We start from the raw sequence: 15,273 nt of genomic DNA on the forward strand, positions 1-15,273 counted from the left end.
GGGGCCGGGGGAGGCGGGGCCGGGCGGGAGGCGGGGCCGGGCGGGAGGCGGGGCCGGGCGGGAGGCGGGGCCGGGCGGGAGGCGGGGCCGGGCGGCGGCGCTGTCACTTCAGCACCAAGAAGTAAGTGGTCCAGCCGGCCAGCAGTAGGGCCCCGATGAGCACCGTGTAGCTGAGGAGCACGAAGGCGAGCAGCTCCCGCAGCAGCTGCAGCACGTGGACGGTGGACGAGGTCGGCATCGCGCTGCGCAGGATCCCCGGGACAGTCGGCGACCTGCCGGGCTGGCGCCGTCCCAGAGGGGCGGACGGGAACGCACGAGGTCCTGGCCCTCGAAACAGCAAACGAAGGCCAGGAAGCCCACAGTGCCGACCTCCCCAACAGCCTCCTGGACGCTCGCTTCTCGGTTACACTGGAGAATCCTCAACCCAAACTGCCCTCGTTCTTCGGCTCTGATTCGGGCTGAGGAGGCAGAAGCCCGGCTCTTCCCCACGCCCCGCAGCTACATGAGTTTTCCTCCCCGGCCCGCCCGCTCCTCCCACCACCTCCTGCATTTTTAATGCTGTGAGTGCCGCTAATGGGCTGGTGGAGTAAAGCTTTCTTTTCCCGTCACTCAAGCTGCAGCCCCAGCTGCGGCCCTGGCTGGAAGGGGAAGGGGAGAGAGACCCATTTGGGCAGGAGGAAGACACAGGCCCAGACCTGCCCTTCTGTGAGTCCCCTGGCCCCAAGGCTTGCCAGCAGCAGAGCTGGAGGATCTCTGCTTTGTGGTCCGGCATGCTTGCCTTCTGGCCAGCTGGGTGCCAGGTGGTGGGTGGGCATCAATCCGATCCTGGGCTCACCTCCCCCACTGTGCTCTGTGCATCTGCCCCAGCCCTGCTAACTTACACCAGAGACGGCATCAGACAGTTAAGAACCCCACACCAGCTCATCAGACAGTAGGAACCCTACAGCACCTCCAATGCTGCTTTGCCCAGCCACTCCCCACAGTGTCAGGCACTGGCTTCCTTCTCTCCCCACCTCACTTACTTGGCAAAGTTTCCACGACTCTTCCACCCTGAAGCTCCGCGGTTCCGTCTGCTCTGGTGCCCAAAGGTAGCTTGTGTGTATTCTGCGATCTCGGCAGAACTGAGATTTTCAAGCAGCGGCACTCAACAACTAGGTGTGGTCTAGAGACCAATTACAACCTCCGCGTGGTCCCGGAGCTCTCAGGGAGCTGCGCACAGGCGTTCCCAGCCCAGGCGGGGCGCTGGCAACCCTGCCCGCCCTCCGCCTGTGTCGCCGCCGCAGCCCACAGGGCTCAGATGTGGTTTCACAGACCCAGATAGGCTGAGCAGGCGGTACACTAGTGGGTATTTCAAGCCGCTTCTTGTTTTTTTCTGAACATTGTAAGGGGTTACGGGGTTTTAGTGCCAATAGTTTCGTTTCTAACAAACACATTGAGAGCAGTCCCATCTCCTCCGAATCTGGGCACCAGAAGAACCACTGGACAGTGTTCACTTGCGACCGCCCGACTACTAAAGCAAAAGCTGTTGTCTTAAAAAACATGCAAGTGCAAAGCATGCACGGGTGTGAGAACGAAGCTTAAGTGACCGAGATCTCCTGAGTGCTTGATTCCGATTTACAAAGAGTTTTGCAGCTTACAGACTCATTATACAGATACCTTCCCAATGTGACACTTCCAATTTCACCTCCTCACAATGTGAGGCAAAAGGAGCCAGTGAGGATTTCTGCAAAGAACAGACACTTTCCCAGATGCAACAACAAAGGAAACGAAAGCATAAACTATGCTGCTTCTGATTATTTTGCTTGTTGCAGTAATTTTTAGTTCAAGACTGTTTTCTGACCTTTGAAAAGAGCAGGCAGTGTGGACATCAACCCTTTTATCAACATCATCATCCAGAAGCAAATGGCTGCTTAATTTAATCAGGATCTCTTATTATCAAATTATTGCCTTGGCCACAGTGAGGCTGAAAACAGGAGCAGAACATTATCAAGCTGCTCAGGAAGCCAGTGAGTAGTAATTACTCCCCCAGAGAACTGGTCATCTTCCATGTCCTACCTAGTGGAAACGGAGTACAGCTGAGATTGATACCCTCCTCCACACCAAAATAATGGATGAAACAGACAGGCTATTAAAAATAGGCCTGATTCTGTTCCCTTTTAACTCTCACATCCTTCAAATGGATGTCTCCAGGCAGTTAAGTGTTCTAGCCTTTGCAGCCCCTTGTTACCACCCGATTTTGGGTGTTTTACAGCAACGGAGTAACTTAAGCTAAGAATCACTATGTGGCTTGAAATTCACACTAATCCATTTAGAAATAAAAGAATCTGAGAAATTTTAAATAACTGCCTTTTTCTTCTGTTGTCTGACAAAAAAGGTATCCTCTATTTTCTATAGGATGTCATCATTAAACCACATGACTGAATACATCAGACTCTACAATAAATTCAGTCTAAAGAAGATCATCTATGTGATGTCTGCATTTTTTTGCCTCACCATCTTTATCATAGTCCCTCTTACTGTCTGCTTTAGATATCCAGTTCATTTTGATATTTTAAAAAGAGTATTTCAGCTGGTGTGGTGACTCACACCCATAATCCCAACACTTTGTGGGGCTGAGGCAGGAGGGCTGCTTAAAGCTAGGAGTTTGAGACCACCCTGGCCAACATAGTGAGATCCATCTCTACAGAAAGTTAAAAAGATAATAAATTTAATAAAAAAGAAAAAAAATTATTTCTCTTGAGGCCAGGAGTTTGAGCAACATAGACCCCGTCTCTAACAGGAAGAAAAAAAAAATTGCTGAGTGTGGTGGTGCTTTCCTATAGTCCCAGCTACTCATGAGACTGAGGCAGGAGGACTGCTTGAGCCCAGAAGTTCAAGGCTGCGGTGAGCCCAGAAGTTCAAGGCTGCTGGTGTGCCACTGCACTCCAGCCTGGGCAACAGAATAAGACCTCATCTCAAAAAAAAATTTCTTCTTGAATTAAACTCTGCTCAATACAAACACTTCTTCCTGGTGACAGGCTGGTCTTTAGTGTACAACTGAGAACAAGACCGACCAACACATCATGCTTAATCATAATCCATTTCCAGTAAGGGCAGATCTGAATGAAATAGAACTCAAAATAAGACTGTCCCAGTTTTCTCTGAGAATTAAATGTGCTGTTTTAAATCATCCCTCTTTCAACCATTACTCTTTTGCTCCACAATTTACAAAACACTTAATTCTCTGTTGGTTAGAATTCAACACTGTATAGCAAGACACAAAACAGTGTCTGTGTAGACTTCTTTATTAAGGGGGCTGCTGGTGTAGAACTGTCTACCCAACTAGACAAAAGTCCAGACATGATGTAAACAATCCACTCTCCCCAACAATAAATGTACCGTTCACATATCCTTTCTCAGTAAAGGCATACTCTTTTGAGACAAAGACTGCTTCAAGTATTAAATGAACTTACACAAAGGTGTATAATACATAATTATCTACCATTTTCTATTTGCATACAAATGAAGCAATTGAAGTTTTTCAGTCTTCTGCTGAATGCATTTTTAGGAGCTGACCTAACTATGCTCTGAGCAAGCAAGTATATAGAGTCTTGGGTGAGTGCAGACACATGAGACTACAACTGAGTGTCTGTTCCCAGGACAGAATCCCCAGCCAGGGAGACTTGACCAGACTTGAATTGAGTCCCAGGAACCAAAAACATGGAGGGGCAGGGTGGATTTCATTCTCTAAAGCAGCTGATGACTGCCTGAGGTGGATGGTATAAACTAATCTCCCTGGGATATAACAAGTATTTGAAAACGGATTTTCTACAATGAAAATGGTTTTCTTGAAGACATTTCCAAATACTGAATATCAAGGACCAATTAATTCCATGAGAAACTAATCTTTCAATTATTATCTCTGCCACCCTTCATTCTTTTATTAAAGAGATTTTTTTAAAAGTATACAGAATTTCTCTTTCATTAATAATATTCACCGTGCCCATCAGAACTCCATTAATGGGTCGGGTGCGGTGGCTCACGCCTATAATCTCAGCACTTTGGGAGGCCGAGGTGGGCCAATCACCTGACGTCAGGAGTTCGAGACCAGCCTGGCCATCATGGTGAAACCCCGTCTCTACTAAAAATACAAAAATTAGCCAGGTGTGCTGGTGCACATCTGTAATCCCAGCTACTCAGGAGGCTGAGGCATGAGAATCGTCTGAACCCGGGAAGTGGAGGTTGCAGTGAGCCAACATCGCACCACTGCACTCCAGCCTGGAAAGAGCGTGAGACTCTGTCTCAAACAAACAAAAACAAAACAAAACTCCACTAATGAAATAGGTGGGGAAAAACAATGTGTGGTTACTAATAAACAACCAAAACCACACCTGGCTGGGACCCAGCAAAGCAGGGGACCAGCTAGTTTTGCTGGAGGCTTGGGCAAGGACAGCAAAGCCGCCAACCTGACTTGGTGCCCTTGGTGCCTTAACTCCTCCAGAAGCTGAGATGGAGCAGCAGAGAGGCAGGGAACACACGATTTCCAACTTCCCCTCCAACATCCCTGCCCCCCCCACCACAGCCTGACAGTCCCCTGCAGGAGTAGCAGCAGCTGTGGCTGCTGGTCTCCAAGATCATCAAGAGATACACCTGGAGAAGGCTGAGGTCACCAGAGAGGGGGCTGAAACAGAGTTTTTTCAGCTGACTACGGAGTGGCCACAGACTGCTAGAAAAGTACACAGTGGCAGTTACCATGGAAACGAAGTGGCCAGATGCTGAAGAAGCAAGAGTTGCCCCTGCTCACTGTGGGACCAGTTGGATGTTGGGCCCTTGGTGGACAGAAGAGAAAACGGAAACCTCAATGGAGGCATCCACCACTGCCGTGTCTGGAGTTAACGTGTGTGCTAAGAAACTGTCTTTGAATTATTTCAAAGGCTGAATTCTCAGAAGGCTTATCCCCAGTTATCACATTCTTCCATGTCAAAAGCCCCTGATAAGTATGGAACCTAAAGAGATGTAGCTGATCACATAGAGCATAAACTTTGTTTCTGGGCAAGAAGCTCCCCTAAACCTCCTGCTTTGTAAGAAGTAGAAGGAAGCAAACTTGCCTTAGTGATCAGCTGCGACAGTGACTGATGACCCTAAATACAATCTCCCATACTCTGCAGGAAAAAGAAATCTCAACTCAGTGATAAAATGATCTCCAGCTCCCAACAATTAACCACTGTCCTAGGCCTGATGCGCCTTGAAGAAATACAGCACTGGGGATTAGAGGATGGACTTTCTCTTTTTATTTTCAGTTTCACCTCCTAAGTCTCAGCTTTCTTATTTTAAGAGCTGGCCCCGTTTGTCTGGCTGAATGGATTATCTACCCCCATCATCCTTAATGTATTTCCAGAGGTCTCTGATGAAGACCCTGAGCTTAGAAAACTCGAAACCAGTGCTGTTTTTACTCAGGCTGATTTTCTTCTGTTCTTCTTTCCTCAGCAGATTAGGGGCTGTGCACGGTGGCTCAGGCCTGTAATCCCAGCACTGTGGGAGGCCGAGGCGGGTGGATCACCTGAGGTCAGGAGTTTGAGACCAGCCTGGCCAACATGGTGAAACACCATCTCTACTAAAAATACAAAAATTAGCTGGGTGTGGTGGTGCATGCCTGTAGTCCCATTGACTCAGGAGGCTGAGGCAGGAGAATTGCTTGAACCCAGGAGGCAGAGGTTGCAGTGAGGTGAGACCGTGCCACTGCACTCTAGTCTGGGTGACAGAGCAAGACTCCGTCTCAAAGGAGAAAAACAAAAAGGAATACAAAAGAGAAGGAGAAAGCAGTAAAGAGTAGTATAATTTAAGAAGCTGACCCCAGAATATATTCTGTATTCCCATGTTTCTTCTATGGGGTTTTACTTCCTTTCAGCAACTTCTTCAAAGAGGCAGTTTATTCTGCAGTACACTTGTTAAGTCTCCTCTGAACACCCTAGAAAGGTTTTTCCATCAGAGCCTCTATCCAACTGGTTCCATTCATTAGTTTAGTGGTGGCAATGACATATTCTGTACCTCCATCTTCCAACTGGGAGAGAAATCGCAGGGCAGCAATTTCAGCGAAGGTTATGCCCCCGAGGAAAAATATCAGAGTCACTCGGTTTTCTCCCGGTTGACCTAAAATTTAAACATTTCAGAATTAAAAACTATTTATTATTAATGCTTCTCTTCCCACCTCTTCAAACATTTTATCATTCATAAGAATAAACAAGTGTCTTCATCCAGACAGTTCATCTGAAACCTAAGAATACTGATTTTGATCTCAACGTTTTTTCTAACTTCTGAGATTCTCAACACAGAAGTTGAAAGCTGCTACCCCTCAGGGAATAATCCGATTCGAGTGCTTACTATATACATTAGCAATGAACAAAAGAGGTATACTTAATTCTGACTCCTAAGTGCTTTATTAAGTATTTTACAAAGCAACTGTACAATACCTGAAAACCACACCAACAGTACATAATTATCTGTAGATGCGGGACTGGGACTTACGTTTCTTCTGCAGTCCTGTGGGCAGTGGCTGCCGCTCCTCAAAGTGGGGCCCTGGGAGGATGCGGAGGACCTCCTCGATGCTCCGCCAGCCAGGCCGGGAAAGGAGCTGGGCCAGCCGCACACTGAGCGGGGCATACCCACTGTACACATAGGATATGTCCGTGGGGTTCTGTGAGATAATTAAAGAACAAAAACCCTATAGATACAGAGACTTAGAGCTACCTGACTATGGCCTTTTGGGTAATCCAAAATTATTTGATTTGGATTTAAAGATATACAACCCCCACCCCTGCCATGCCCTGTTCTAATCCACCCTAGCTGGGCTCAATTTTTAGCAGCCAGAGCTTCAATTTTGACTCAAATCTTGAAAAGCCACTCAAAGCAACTCTAGGTACAGAAGATGAAAAATTATTTGGCTTGGCATGAAACTTTTTTTTTTTTTTGAGACAGAGTCTGGCTCTGTCGCCCAGTCTGGAGTGCAGTGGCGTAATCTTGGCCCACTGCAACCTCCGCCTCCTGAGTTCAAGCAATTCTCTTGTCTCAGGCTCCCAAGGAGCTGGGATTACAGATGTGCACCATCACTCCTGGCTCATTTTTGTATTTTTAGTAGAGACAGGGTTTCACCATGTTGGCCAGGCTGGTCTTGAATTCCTGACCTCAGGTGATCCACCTGCCTCGGCCTCCCAAAGTGTTGGGATTACAGGCCTGAGCCACCACGTCCGGCCAGCATGAAACATATTGGAGGGAACTTGGCACTCCCTAGCTGAGCAATGATGTGCAATAACCTTTGAACTTAGCAATTCTACTTTTAGGCATTAATCCTACAGAGGTGCTTGCAGAACAAAAGATAATAGACCAAAGTATAAACATATTAACTGCAACACTGCATGTAATAGCAAAGACTGGAAACAACCTGAATTTCTATCAATAGCAATCTGTTAAATCATTAAATAAGGTATGGCCTCAAAACCACTATGTAGCAATTTAGAAAAATTAAAAAGACGGGGAAGATCACAGAAGACCCTTCAAGATCCTTTGTTAAGTGGTGGGTGGGTCCAGAGTCAGAAAGGTCAGAACAGTGAAGACGGCTGAACTAATATGTACATGATAGACTCTAGACATTAAGGGTCTCTATTTTCCCACTGGGAAAAAAATCATCCAATTTTGCTCCTGACAGAGGAGACTGTCTAGTTAATGAGCTTTTGTCACAAGAGGCAGCCTAATAAAATCCCTTATGAAAAACCAAAAAAGACTGAAATTTAGAAACATTAGAATAAGTAATAAATGTAAAGCAAAGTGCACCCCACTTTGGAGACCAACAGTAGAGAATATGCACTCTTTATGTAAAAATGTGTATGCACAGATAAAATGTGTATGCACAGGACAGATAAAAAACTGGCCACAGTGGCTGCCTCTGAGGGGAAACTGTGGAAGGAAACTCACTTGGCCCTGATAGCCCTGCTTTTGCATAGCTTTTTTTTTCCTTTTTCTTTTTTTCTTTTGAGATAGGGCCTCATTCTGTCGCCCATGCTGGAGTGCAGCGGTGCAATCTCAGCTCACTGTAGCCTTGACCTTCCAGGCTCAAGTGATCCTCCCACCTCAGCCTCCTGAGTACAGTAGCTGGGCCTACAGGTGCATGCTCCACCATGCCCTGATCACTTTTGTATTTTTTGGCAGAGACAGGGTTTCACCATGTTGGCCAGGCTGGTCTTGAACTCCTGACCTCAAGTGATCCTCCTGCCTTGACCTCCCAAAGTGCTGGGATTACAGGTATGAGCCACCGTGCCCAGCCATGGCTGGCTTGTTTACGAGTACTGGACATCTCCACTGGCTCCTCTAGACACTCTCCACCCTTCTCCGCAATGCTCTATGCCCAGAGATGGACCTGTAGGTCCCACACCAACACACTCTAATGCCTTCTCTTTGGGTCTGACCAAGGCAAAGCACCAGAGTGAACTGGAGAGTGGGCAGCAGTGTGGGGACGAGATTGTCACTGGCCAGCTTCCTCTGCTGGAGGTTGACCATACCCTCAGCCAGAGGCCCCTCACCCCTTACCTCACCAGATGGCCCCACCACAGCTCTTCTCTCCAGGTTCTAAGACAAGTTTCTAGAATACCCCCCTCTCCTTGCCCTTCAGGCCATGGCTGGCAAGGGCTCCCCACCGCACTGCCTCTTACTGGTCTCCACTCTTCCCACATCTTTATTTATTTGAGACAGAGTCTTACTGTGTAGCCCAGGCTGGAGTGCAGTGGCACAAACATGCTTCACTGCAACCACCTCCTGGGCTCAGTGATCCTCTAACAACAGCCTCTCGGACTAAAGGCTCATACCACCATTGGCCATTTTTTTTTGTAGAGACAGGGTTTTGCCATGTTGCCCAGGCTGGTCTCGAACTCCTGGACTAAAGTGATCTGATGCTTCAGCCTCCCAATATACTGGGATTACAGGCATGAGCCACCAAGCCTGCCCCATATCTTTTTTTTTTTTTTTTTTTTGAGACAGAGTCTTGCTCTGTCACCTAGGCTGGAGTGCGATGGCGTGATCTGAGCTTACTACAACCTCCGCCTCCCAGGTTCAAGCGATTCTCCTGCCTCAGCCCCCCAAGTAGCTGGGATTACAGGCACGCACCACAATGCTGGGCTAATTTTTGTATTTTTAGTAGAGATGGGGTTTCCCATGTTAGTCAGGCTGTTCTCAAACTCCTGAGCTCAAGTGATCTGCCTGCCTCGGCCTCCCAAAGTGCTGGGATTATAGGCGTGAGCCACCGCGCCCAGCCCACATCTTTATTAAACTCTCCAGAAACTCCCCAGTTTAAGAGCCTTCTCTGTGTCCTTCTAGGATTCTGATGGATACAATACATGCATGCATTACTTTTTCAAAAACATTAGAAAATTGTTTTTAGAAAGCAAGGCAGATGTGTAGGTTCAGAAGCATGTATTGTCACCTGGATGATCTAACCAGTCCCTAAGCTGAGACGAGGTGGAGAAGTGTGGCTTACCTGCTCGTTAACATCATCCATCCAGAGGCGTAATGTTTTCCGTATAGTTGGGTAATTGTTTCTGCCCCCCGTCTGCGGTTTCAGCAGGCCGGCCTTCTCCAGGTTGTGTAAGGTCAATATGTGCTCATAGCCGTATGTCTGCAAGGGAAGTCATTTGGCCTTGATGTCAGATCAGGAAAAGGATTTCTGCAATTTTCAAAGAAGGGCACTTCCAACAAATCAATTTGGTTTGTACTGCAGGACATGTTACCAAAGTCTGGCAATGTTAGTGGATGGGCACAGAGGACAGGGTGAAGGGATGAAACTTGTCCTAAAACTGCTTGCCTGTTACTATTAATTCAGCTCACTGTTTCAAAGAGAAATTTAAAATTTTTATTTTAAAGTCAGAATTTATGGACCCCATCTAAGTGAGCATCAAATAAATGATAGTATATTTTTATAAGGGATATAATTAGCTCTAAAAAAGAGTAAGGCATATGTATACATCCTGATAAGAAAGGTCTCCAGAATATATTAAAAAAAACAATAATATGTAGAGTAGGATATTATTTCTATTTTTAAAAAGTAGCCAAGGTCTGGGCATGGTGGCTCACACCTGTAATCCCAGTACTTTGGGAGGCCGAGGCGGGCAAATCACTTGAGGTCAGGAGTTTGAGACCAGCCTGGCCAACATGGTGAAACCCTGTCTCTACTAAAAATACAAAAATTAGCTGGGCCTGGTGGCAGGTACCTGTAATCCCAGCTACTCGGGAGGCTGAGGCAGGAGAATTGCTTGAACCTAGGAGGTTACAGTGAGCCAAGACTGCCACTGCACTCCACCCTGGGCAACAGGGTGAGATACTGTCTCAAAAAATAAATAAGTTTTTAAAAGTAGCCAACACTTATAAAATACTTTCTATGAGCTGGGCACTGTTCTGGTCTAAGCACTTACATACATTAACTCAGTCATCCTGGCTCTAACCCCATGATGTAGGTATCATTATCTTCATTTTACAGAGATGTTTAAATAACCTGCCTAAGGTCACACAGCTAGTGAAGAGTAGAGCTGAAACCTGGATCCAGTCAGTCTCACTCTGAAGTCTGTGTATGGAAACATTCTGTCTAAATGCAAAGAATGGAGTTTGGAAGGAAGCAAACCAGACTGCTGACACTGGTCACATCTGGGGAGGGAAACTGGGGTATGAGCAAGGTACAGGGGACGTTCACATTTTGCTCCGTGTACTTCTGCATTATTTGACTCTTACACAAGGATGCATAACTTAAAAAAGGACAAAAACAAAAAATTAATGAGCACTCAATTTTAATAAAAATGTACTTAACTGTCACTGGTAACAGCAAATAAATACTACCTGAGTCATTTTCAAACAAAGGGGAGACTTTTCAAAAACAAGAGTTTTCCTTATTATAAGTAACACAGGCTTAATTTAAGTAAACCTGCTAAGCAACTGTCATCAGAAATTTGCAGAAAGTTCTTTTCCTCCATGGTATAATTGCCGAGTTAAGAACATGGACGCTACACTCAAATTGCCTGGTTTACCACTGGCTGTACCACTTACCAGCCAGGTAACCTTGGGTGAGTTACCTAGTCTGTGCCTCAGTTTTTCATCCGTAAAACTGGGACGATAGCAGTATCTAACTCACAGGGCTGTTGTGAATATTTGTTGTTGTTGTTATGGTAACTACAGTTAACAAGTATTGTGAAGATGAAACAAATGAATGCACAAAGTTTTTCCAATAGATCCTAGCACATAGTAAATGCTCAATAAATGTTACCTATTATTATTATTTTTTACTTTTTGTAAAAAAGTTATGTTGCCCAGGCTGGTTTTGGACTCCTGGGCTCAAGCAATCCTCCTAACTCAGTCTCCTGGGTAGCTGGGACTGCAGACACAGCCACCATGCCTGGCTAATTTTTGTATTTTTTTTTGTAGAGACAGGGTCTTGCTATGTTGCCAGGCTGGTGTTGGCCTCCAGTGATCCTCCTGCCTCAGCCCCACAAAATATTGGGATAACAGAGGTAAGCCACTGTGCCCAGCCTGTTACCTATTATTATCACACAAATACAATAAACAGTGATGACTACCAAGACCAATTCCTCTAGGTGTTAAAAAATTTACACAACAGTGGTAACAACATACCAAAATGGCAGCTTTGTATTTTTTATTTTTTTTTATTTTAAATTTTTTATTATTATTTTTTGAGACAGAGTCTCACTCTGTTGCCCAGGCTGGAGTGCAGGGGCGTGATCTTGACACACTGTAACCTCCACCTCCTGTGTTCAAGCACTTCTCCTGCCTGATCCTCCCAAATAGCTGGGACTACAGGTGCATGCTACCATGCCTGGCTAATTTTTGTATTTTTAGTAGAGATGGGGGTTTCACCATGTTGGCCAGGCTGGTCTCAAACTCCTAACCTCAAGTGATCCACCTGCTTCGGCCTCCCAAAGTGCTGGGATTACAGGCACAAGCCACTGTGCCCGGCCCATGAAGTATTTTTTAAAAAGATGCTGTCCCCCTTGGCAAATTAATAATTTAAAAATATACTCACCTGGAGAATCTCTCTTTTGTAATAATCCAAAACCTTTTGTTTGAGCCCACTATTACACACGGATTGGAGGCAAACTAGTCTTAACACCTTGATCAACGAGTGCTTTTGGGCGATACAATCCTCAATGTAATTGTTGACCTAGAAATAAAGTAGCATACATGTACATATACATTTGCATACACACACACACACACACACACACTACATGGTTTAGGAACTTAACTTGATGTTTATTATTATTTTTCAAAGTCCAATAAAGGAGATACGTGGGAAAATGAGTTATTTTTCCACAGTCCCCAGCCCTTCCCCGAAATAGCTCTGCTAACCCCAGCCACATACACACCCTGGCCAACACACACACACACACACACACACACACACACACACACACACACACACAGAGTGATCAGGCCAAGTCACTGGAGCCCAAGGCCAAAATAGCTCTGCTAGCCCCAGCCACATACACACCCTGGCCAACACATACACAGTCACTGGACGGACACACACACACACACACACACACACACACACACACACACAGTGTCACCCGAGCCCAAGGCCGCTGAGAATACAATTGGTCACTCCATATGTCTGTCTGGACACATCTGTCTCTAAGAACACGCTTCTGAGAGGCTACCAGATGCCTACTCCATTTCAACAGTATCAACAACTAATCTAGCAAAAAGTATTAGTAATTGTTTTATGTTAGGAATTTTCATAAAGTGAATAATTTAAAATTTGTTAATAGAGCTATTTAAAGGAGTTATATAAGAAACTCTTTCAAAAGAGCAAATACCTTAATTTATCTAATACAGTCTTAAAAAGATTTGATTTTAGGGGCCGGGTCTCATCTTGCCATGTATGGCAGAAAGTGTCTTGCACAGAATAATGTTAAATATCTGTTACTTGATAAAATCTACACTGGCACATTTTGCATTTCCTCTTAAAAATATTTAAGTGGCTGGGCGCAGTGACTCACGCCTGTAATCCCAGCACTTTGGGAGGCCAAGGTGGGCAGATCACAAGGTCAGGAGATCGAGACCATCCTGGCTAACATGGTGAAACCCCGTCTCTATTAAAAATACAAAAAATTAGCCAGGCGTGGTGGTGGGTGCCTGTAGTCCCAGGTACTCCAGAGGCTGAGGCAGGAGAATGGCGTCAACCTGGCAGGCAGAGCTTGCAGTGAGCGGAGATCGTGCCACTGCACTCCAGCCTGGGCAACAGGGCGAGTTGGGCGACAGAGGGAGACTCCGTCTCAAAAAAAAAAAAAAAAAAAAAAAAAAAATTAGGCAAGGCATGGGAATCAAAGCAGTTGGTTTTCTGGCTATAATCTGAGGTTTAATAAGCTTTCAATTACTTGTTAAAGAGGTTTTTTTGTCCACATACCTTATCAGTGTCTATTCCAGACATAAACTCCTGTTCCACGGTTAATTTATCAAAGAAGTCTTCAGAAGCTAAAATGAAATTAGCAAATTTGCAACTTAGAAATTAAATGTTAATTTACTTGAGTGGCATGCTTTTATACACACAGCACGATTCAGAAACTAGACATGTGGCTGGGCACGGTGGCTCACACCTGTAATCTCAGCACTGTGGGGGGCCGAGGTGAGTGGATCACTTCAGGCCAGGAGTTTAAGACCAGCCTGACCAACATGGCCAAACCCCATCTCTACCAAAAACACAAAAATTAACTGAGTATGGTGGCATACACCTGTAGTCCCAGCTACTCGGGAGGCTAAGGCACAAGAATCACTTGAGGCGGGGAGGCGGAGGTTACAGTGAGCCAAGATCACACCACTGCTCTCCAGCCTGGGCAACAGAGCGAGACCCTGTCTCAAAAGAAAAGAAACCAGACATCATGCAAAAAAGCAAGCAAGCAGTAAGTTCAAGTCATCACCTGAAGAAAATCTTTTAGGAAACATGGAAAACCCTAAGCCTCTGCACTCCTAAGTTACACTAGATATAGTCGACAAGTGCACTCTTTTGTATCCTTAGGATTTTGGTACACTCCCCAGAATGAGCGCCAGTATGAATGAAAGCTAATTTCTCAAGAACATTTCATTTTCATCATTAGGTTCAACCCAATTTCAACTAGTATCCACTCCTATGAACAGGGAAACAAAGGACTGATTTTTCAATAACCGTGATTTACTTAAGATTCGAAGTATACTTCATAAAACAATCTCCTACTCAGCTTTTACAGCCCTGTATGGTAATGAACAAACTCATGTCTGCTTTCATAGACGTCTTCTGAGCTCTTTCAAAATACTCAACATATACTCTTTGTACCAATTCTGCACATAGTATTCAAGGGAAGAACATGCGCCAGTAAGTAATCCTTCAAAAAAGGAAAAAAAGCCGCTGGCCGCGGTGGCTCATGCCTGTAATCCCAGCACTTTGGGAGCCGAGGCAGGTGGATCACCTGAGGTTGGGAGTTTGAGACCAGCCTGACCAACATGGTGAAACACCAACTCTAGTAAAAATACAAAATAAGCCGGGCGTGGTGGCATGTGCCTGTAATCCCAGCTACTTGGGAGGCTAAGGCAGGAGAATCACTTGAACCAGGGAGGTGGAGGTTTCCGTGAGCTGAGATTGTGCCACTGCACTCCAGCCTGGGCAACAAGAGTGAAACTCTGTCTCAAAAAAAAAAAAAAAAAAAAAGGAAAAAAGCTAGACTAAAAAAATTAACCATCTCAAATTATGATGAAAAACTTACGGATAATTTTTTTCTCTTATCTATATTCCAAATATTATTCATATAAATAATGAAAAAATTTGAGTCAACAAATGGACCCTTCCTCTCTTTCTCTCTCTTTTTCTTTCTTTCATTATTTCGAGATGGAGTCCTGCTCTGTCGCCCAGGCTGGAGTGCAGTGGTGCAATCTTGGCTCACTGCAACCTCTGCCTCCCGGTTCAAGCAATTCTCCTGCCTCAGTCTCCTGAGCAGCTTGGATTACAGGTGCCCGCCACCACACCCGGCTAATTTTTGTATTTTTAGTACAGATGGTGTTGTGTTTCACTATGTTGGCCAGGCTAGTCTCGAATGCCTGACCTCAGGCGATCCACCCGCCTCGGCCTCCCAAAGTGGTGGTATTACAGGCATGAGCCACCGTGCCCAGTCTTTTTTTTTTTTTTTTTTTTAATGGAGTCTCGCTCACCCAGGCTGGAGTGCAGTGGCGTGATCTCAGCTCACTGTAACCTCTGCCTCCAGGGTTCAAGTGATT

General features: G+C 45.5%; 1 protein-coding gene across 2 annotated transcripts in view; it reads right to left on the minus strand.

The window, feature by feature from the left end:
- Positions 1-3,266: 3,266 nt before the first annotated feature.
- The window catches only part of VPS33A (VPS33A core subunit of CORVET and HOPS complexes), a 37,106-nt gene continuing 25,099 nt past the window's right edge, over positions 3,267-15,273 (minus strand). Inside the window, exons 9-13 of one of the 2 annotated variants that reach the window (XM_003280698.4) lie at positions 13,436-13,503; positions 12,050-12,187; positions 9,503-9,640; positions 6,505-6,673; positions 3,267-6,129 (exon numbers count right to left, since the gene is read on the minus strand). In XM_003280698.4, the coding sequence (XP_003280746.1) occupies positions 5,948-6,129; positions 6,505-6,673; positions 9,503-9,640; positions 12,050-12,187; positions 13,436-13,503 (695 nt within the window). In that variant the 3' untranslated portion in view covers positions 3,267-5,947. The remainder of the gene's footprint in view (positions 6,130-6,504; positions 6,674-9,502; positions 9,641-12,049; positions 12,188-13,435; positions 13,504-15,273) is intronic. The other variant, XM_030821549.1, reaches the window with a different exon arrangement.

The sequence above is a fragment of the Nomascus leucogenys genome, chromosome 10, assembly GCF_006542625.1.
Source record: "Nomascus leucogenys isolate Asia chromosome 10, Asia_NLE_v1, whole genome shotgun sequence".
Taxonomy (NCBI): Eukaryota; Metazoa; Chordata; class Mammalia; order Primates; family Hylobatidae; genus Nomascus; species Nomascus leucogenys.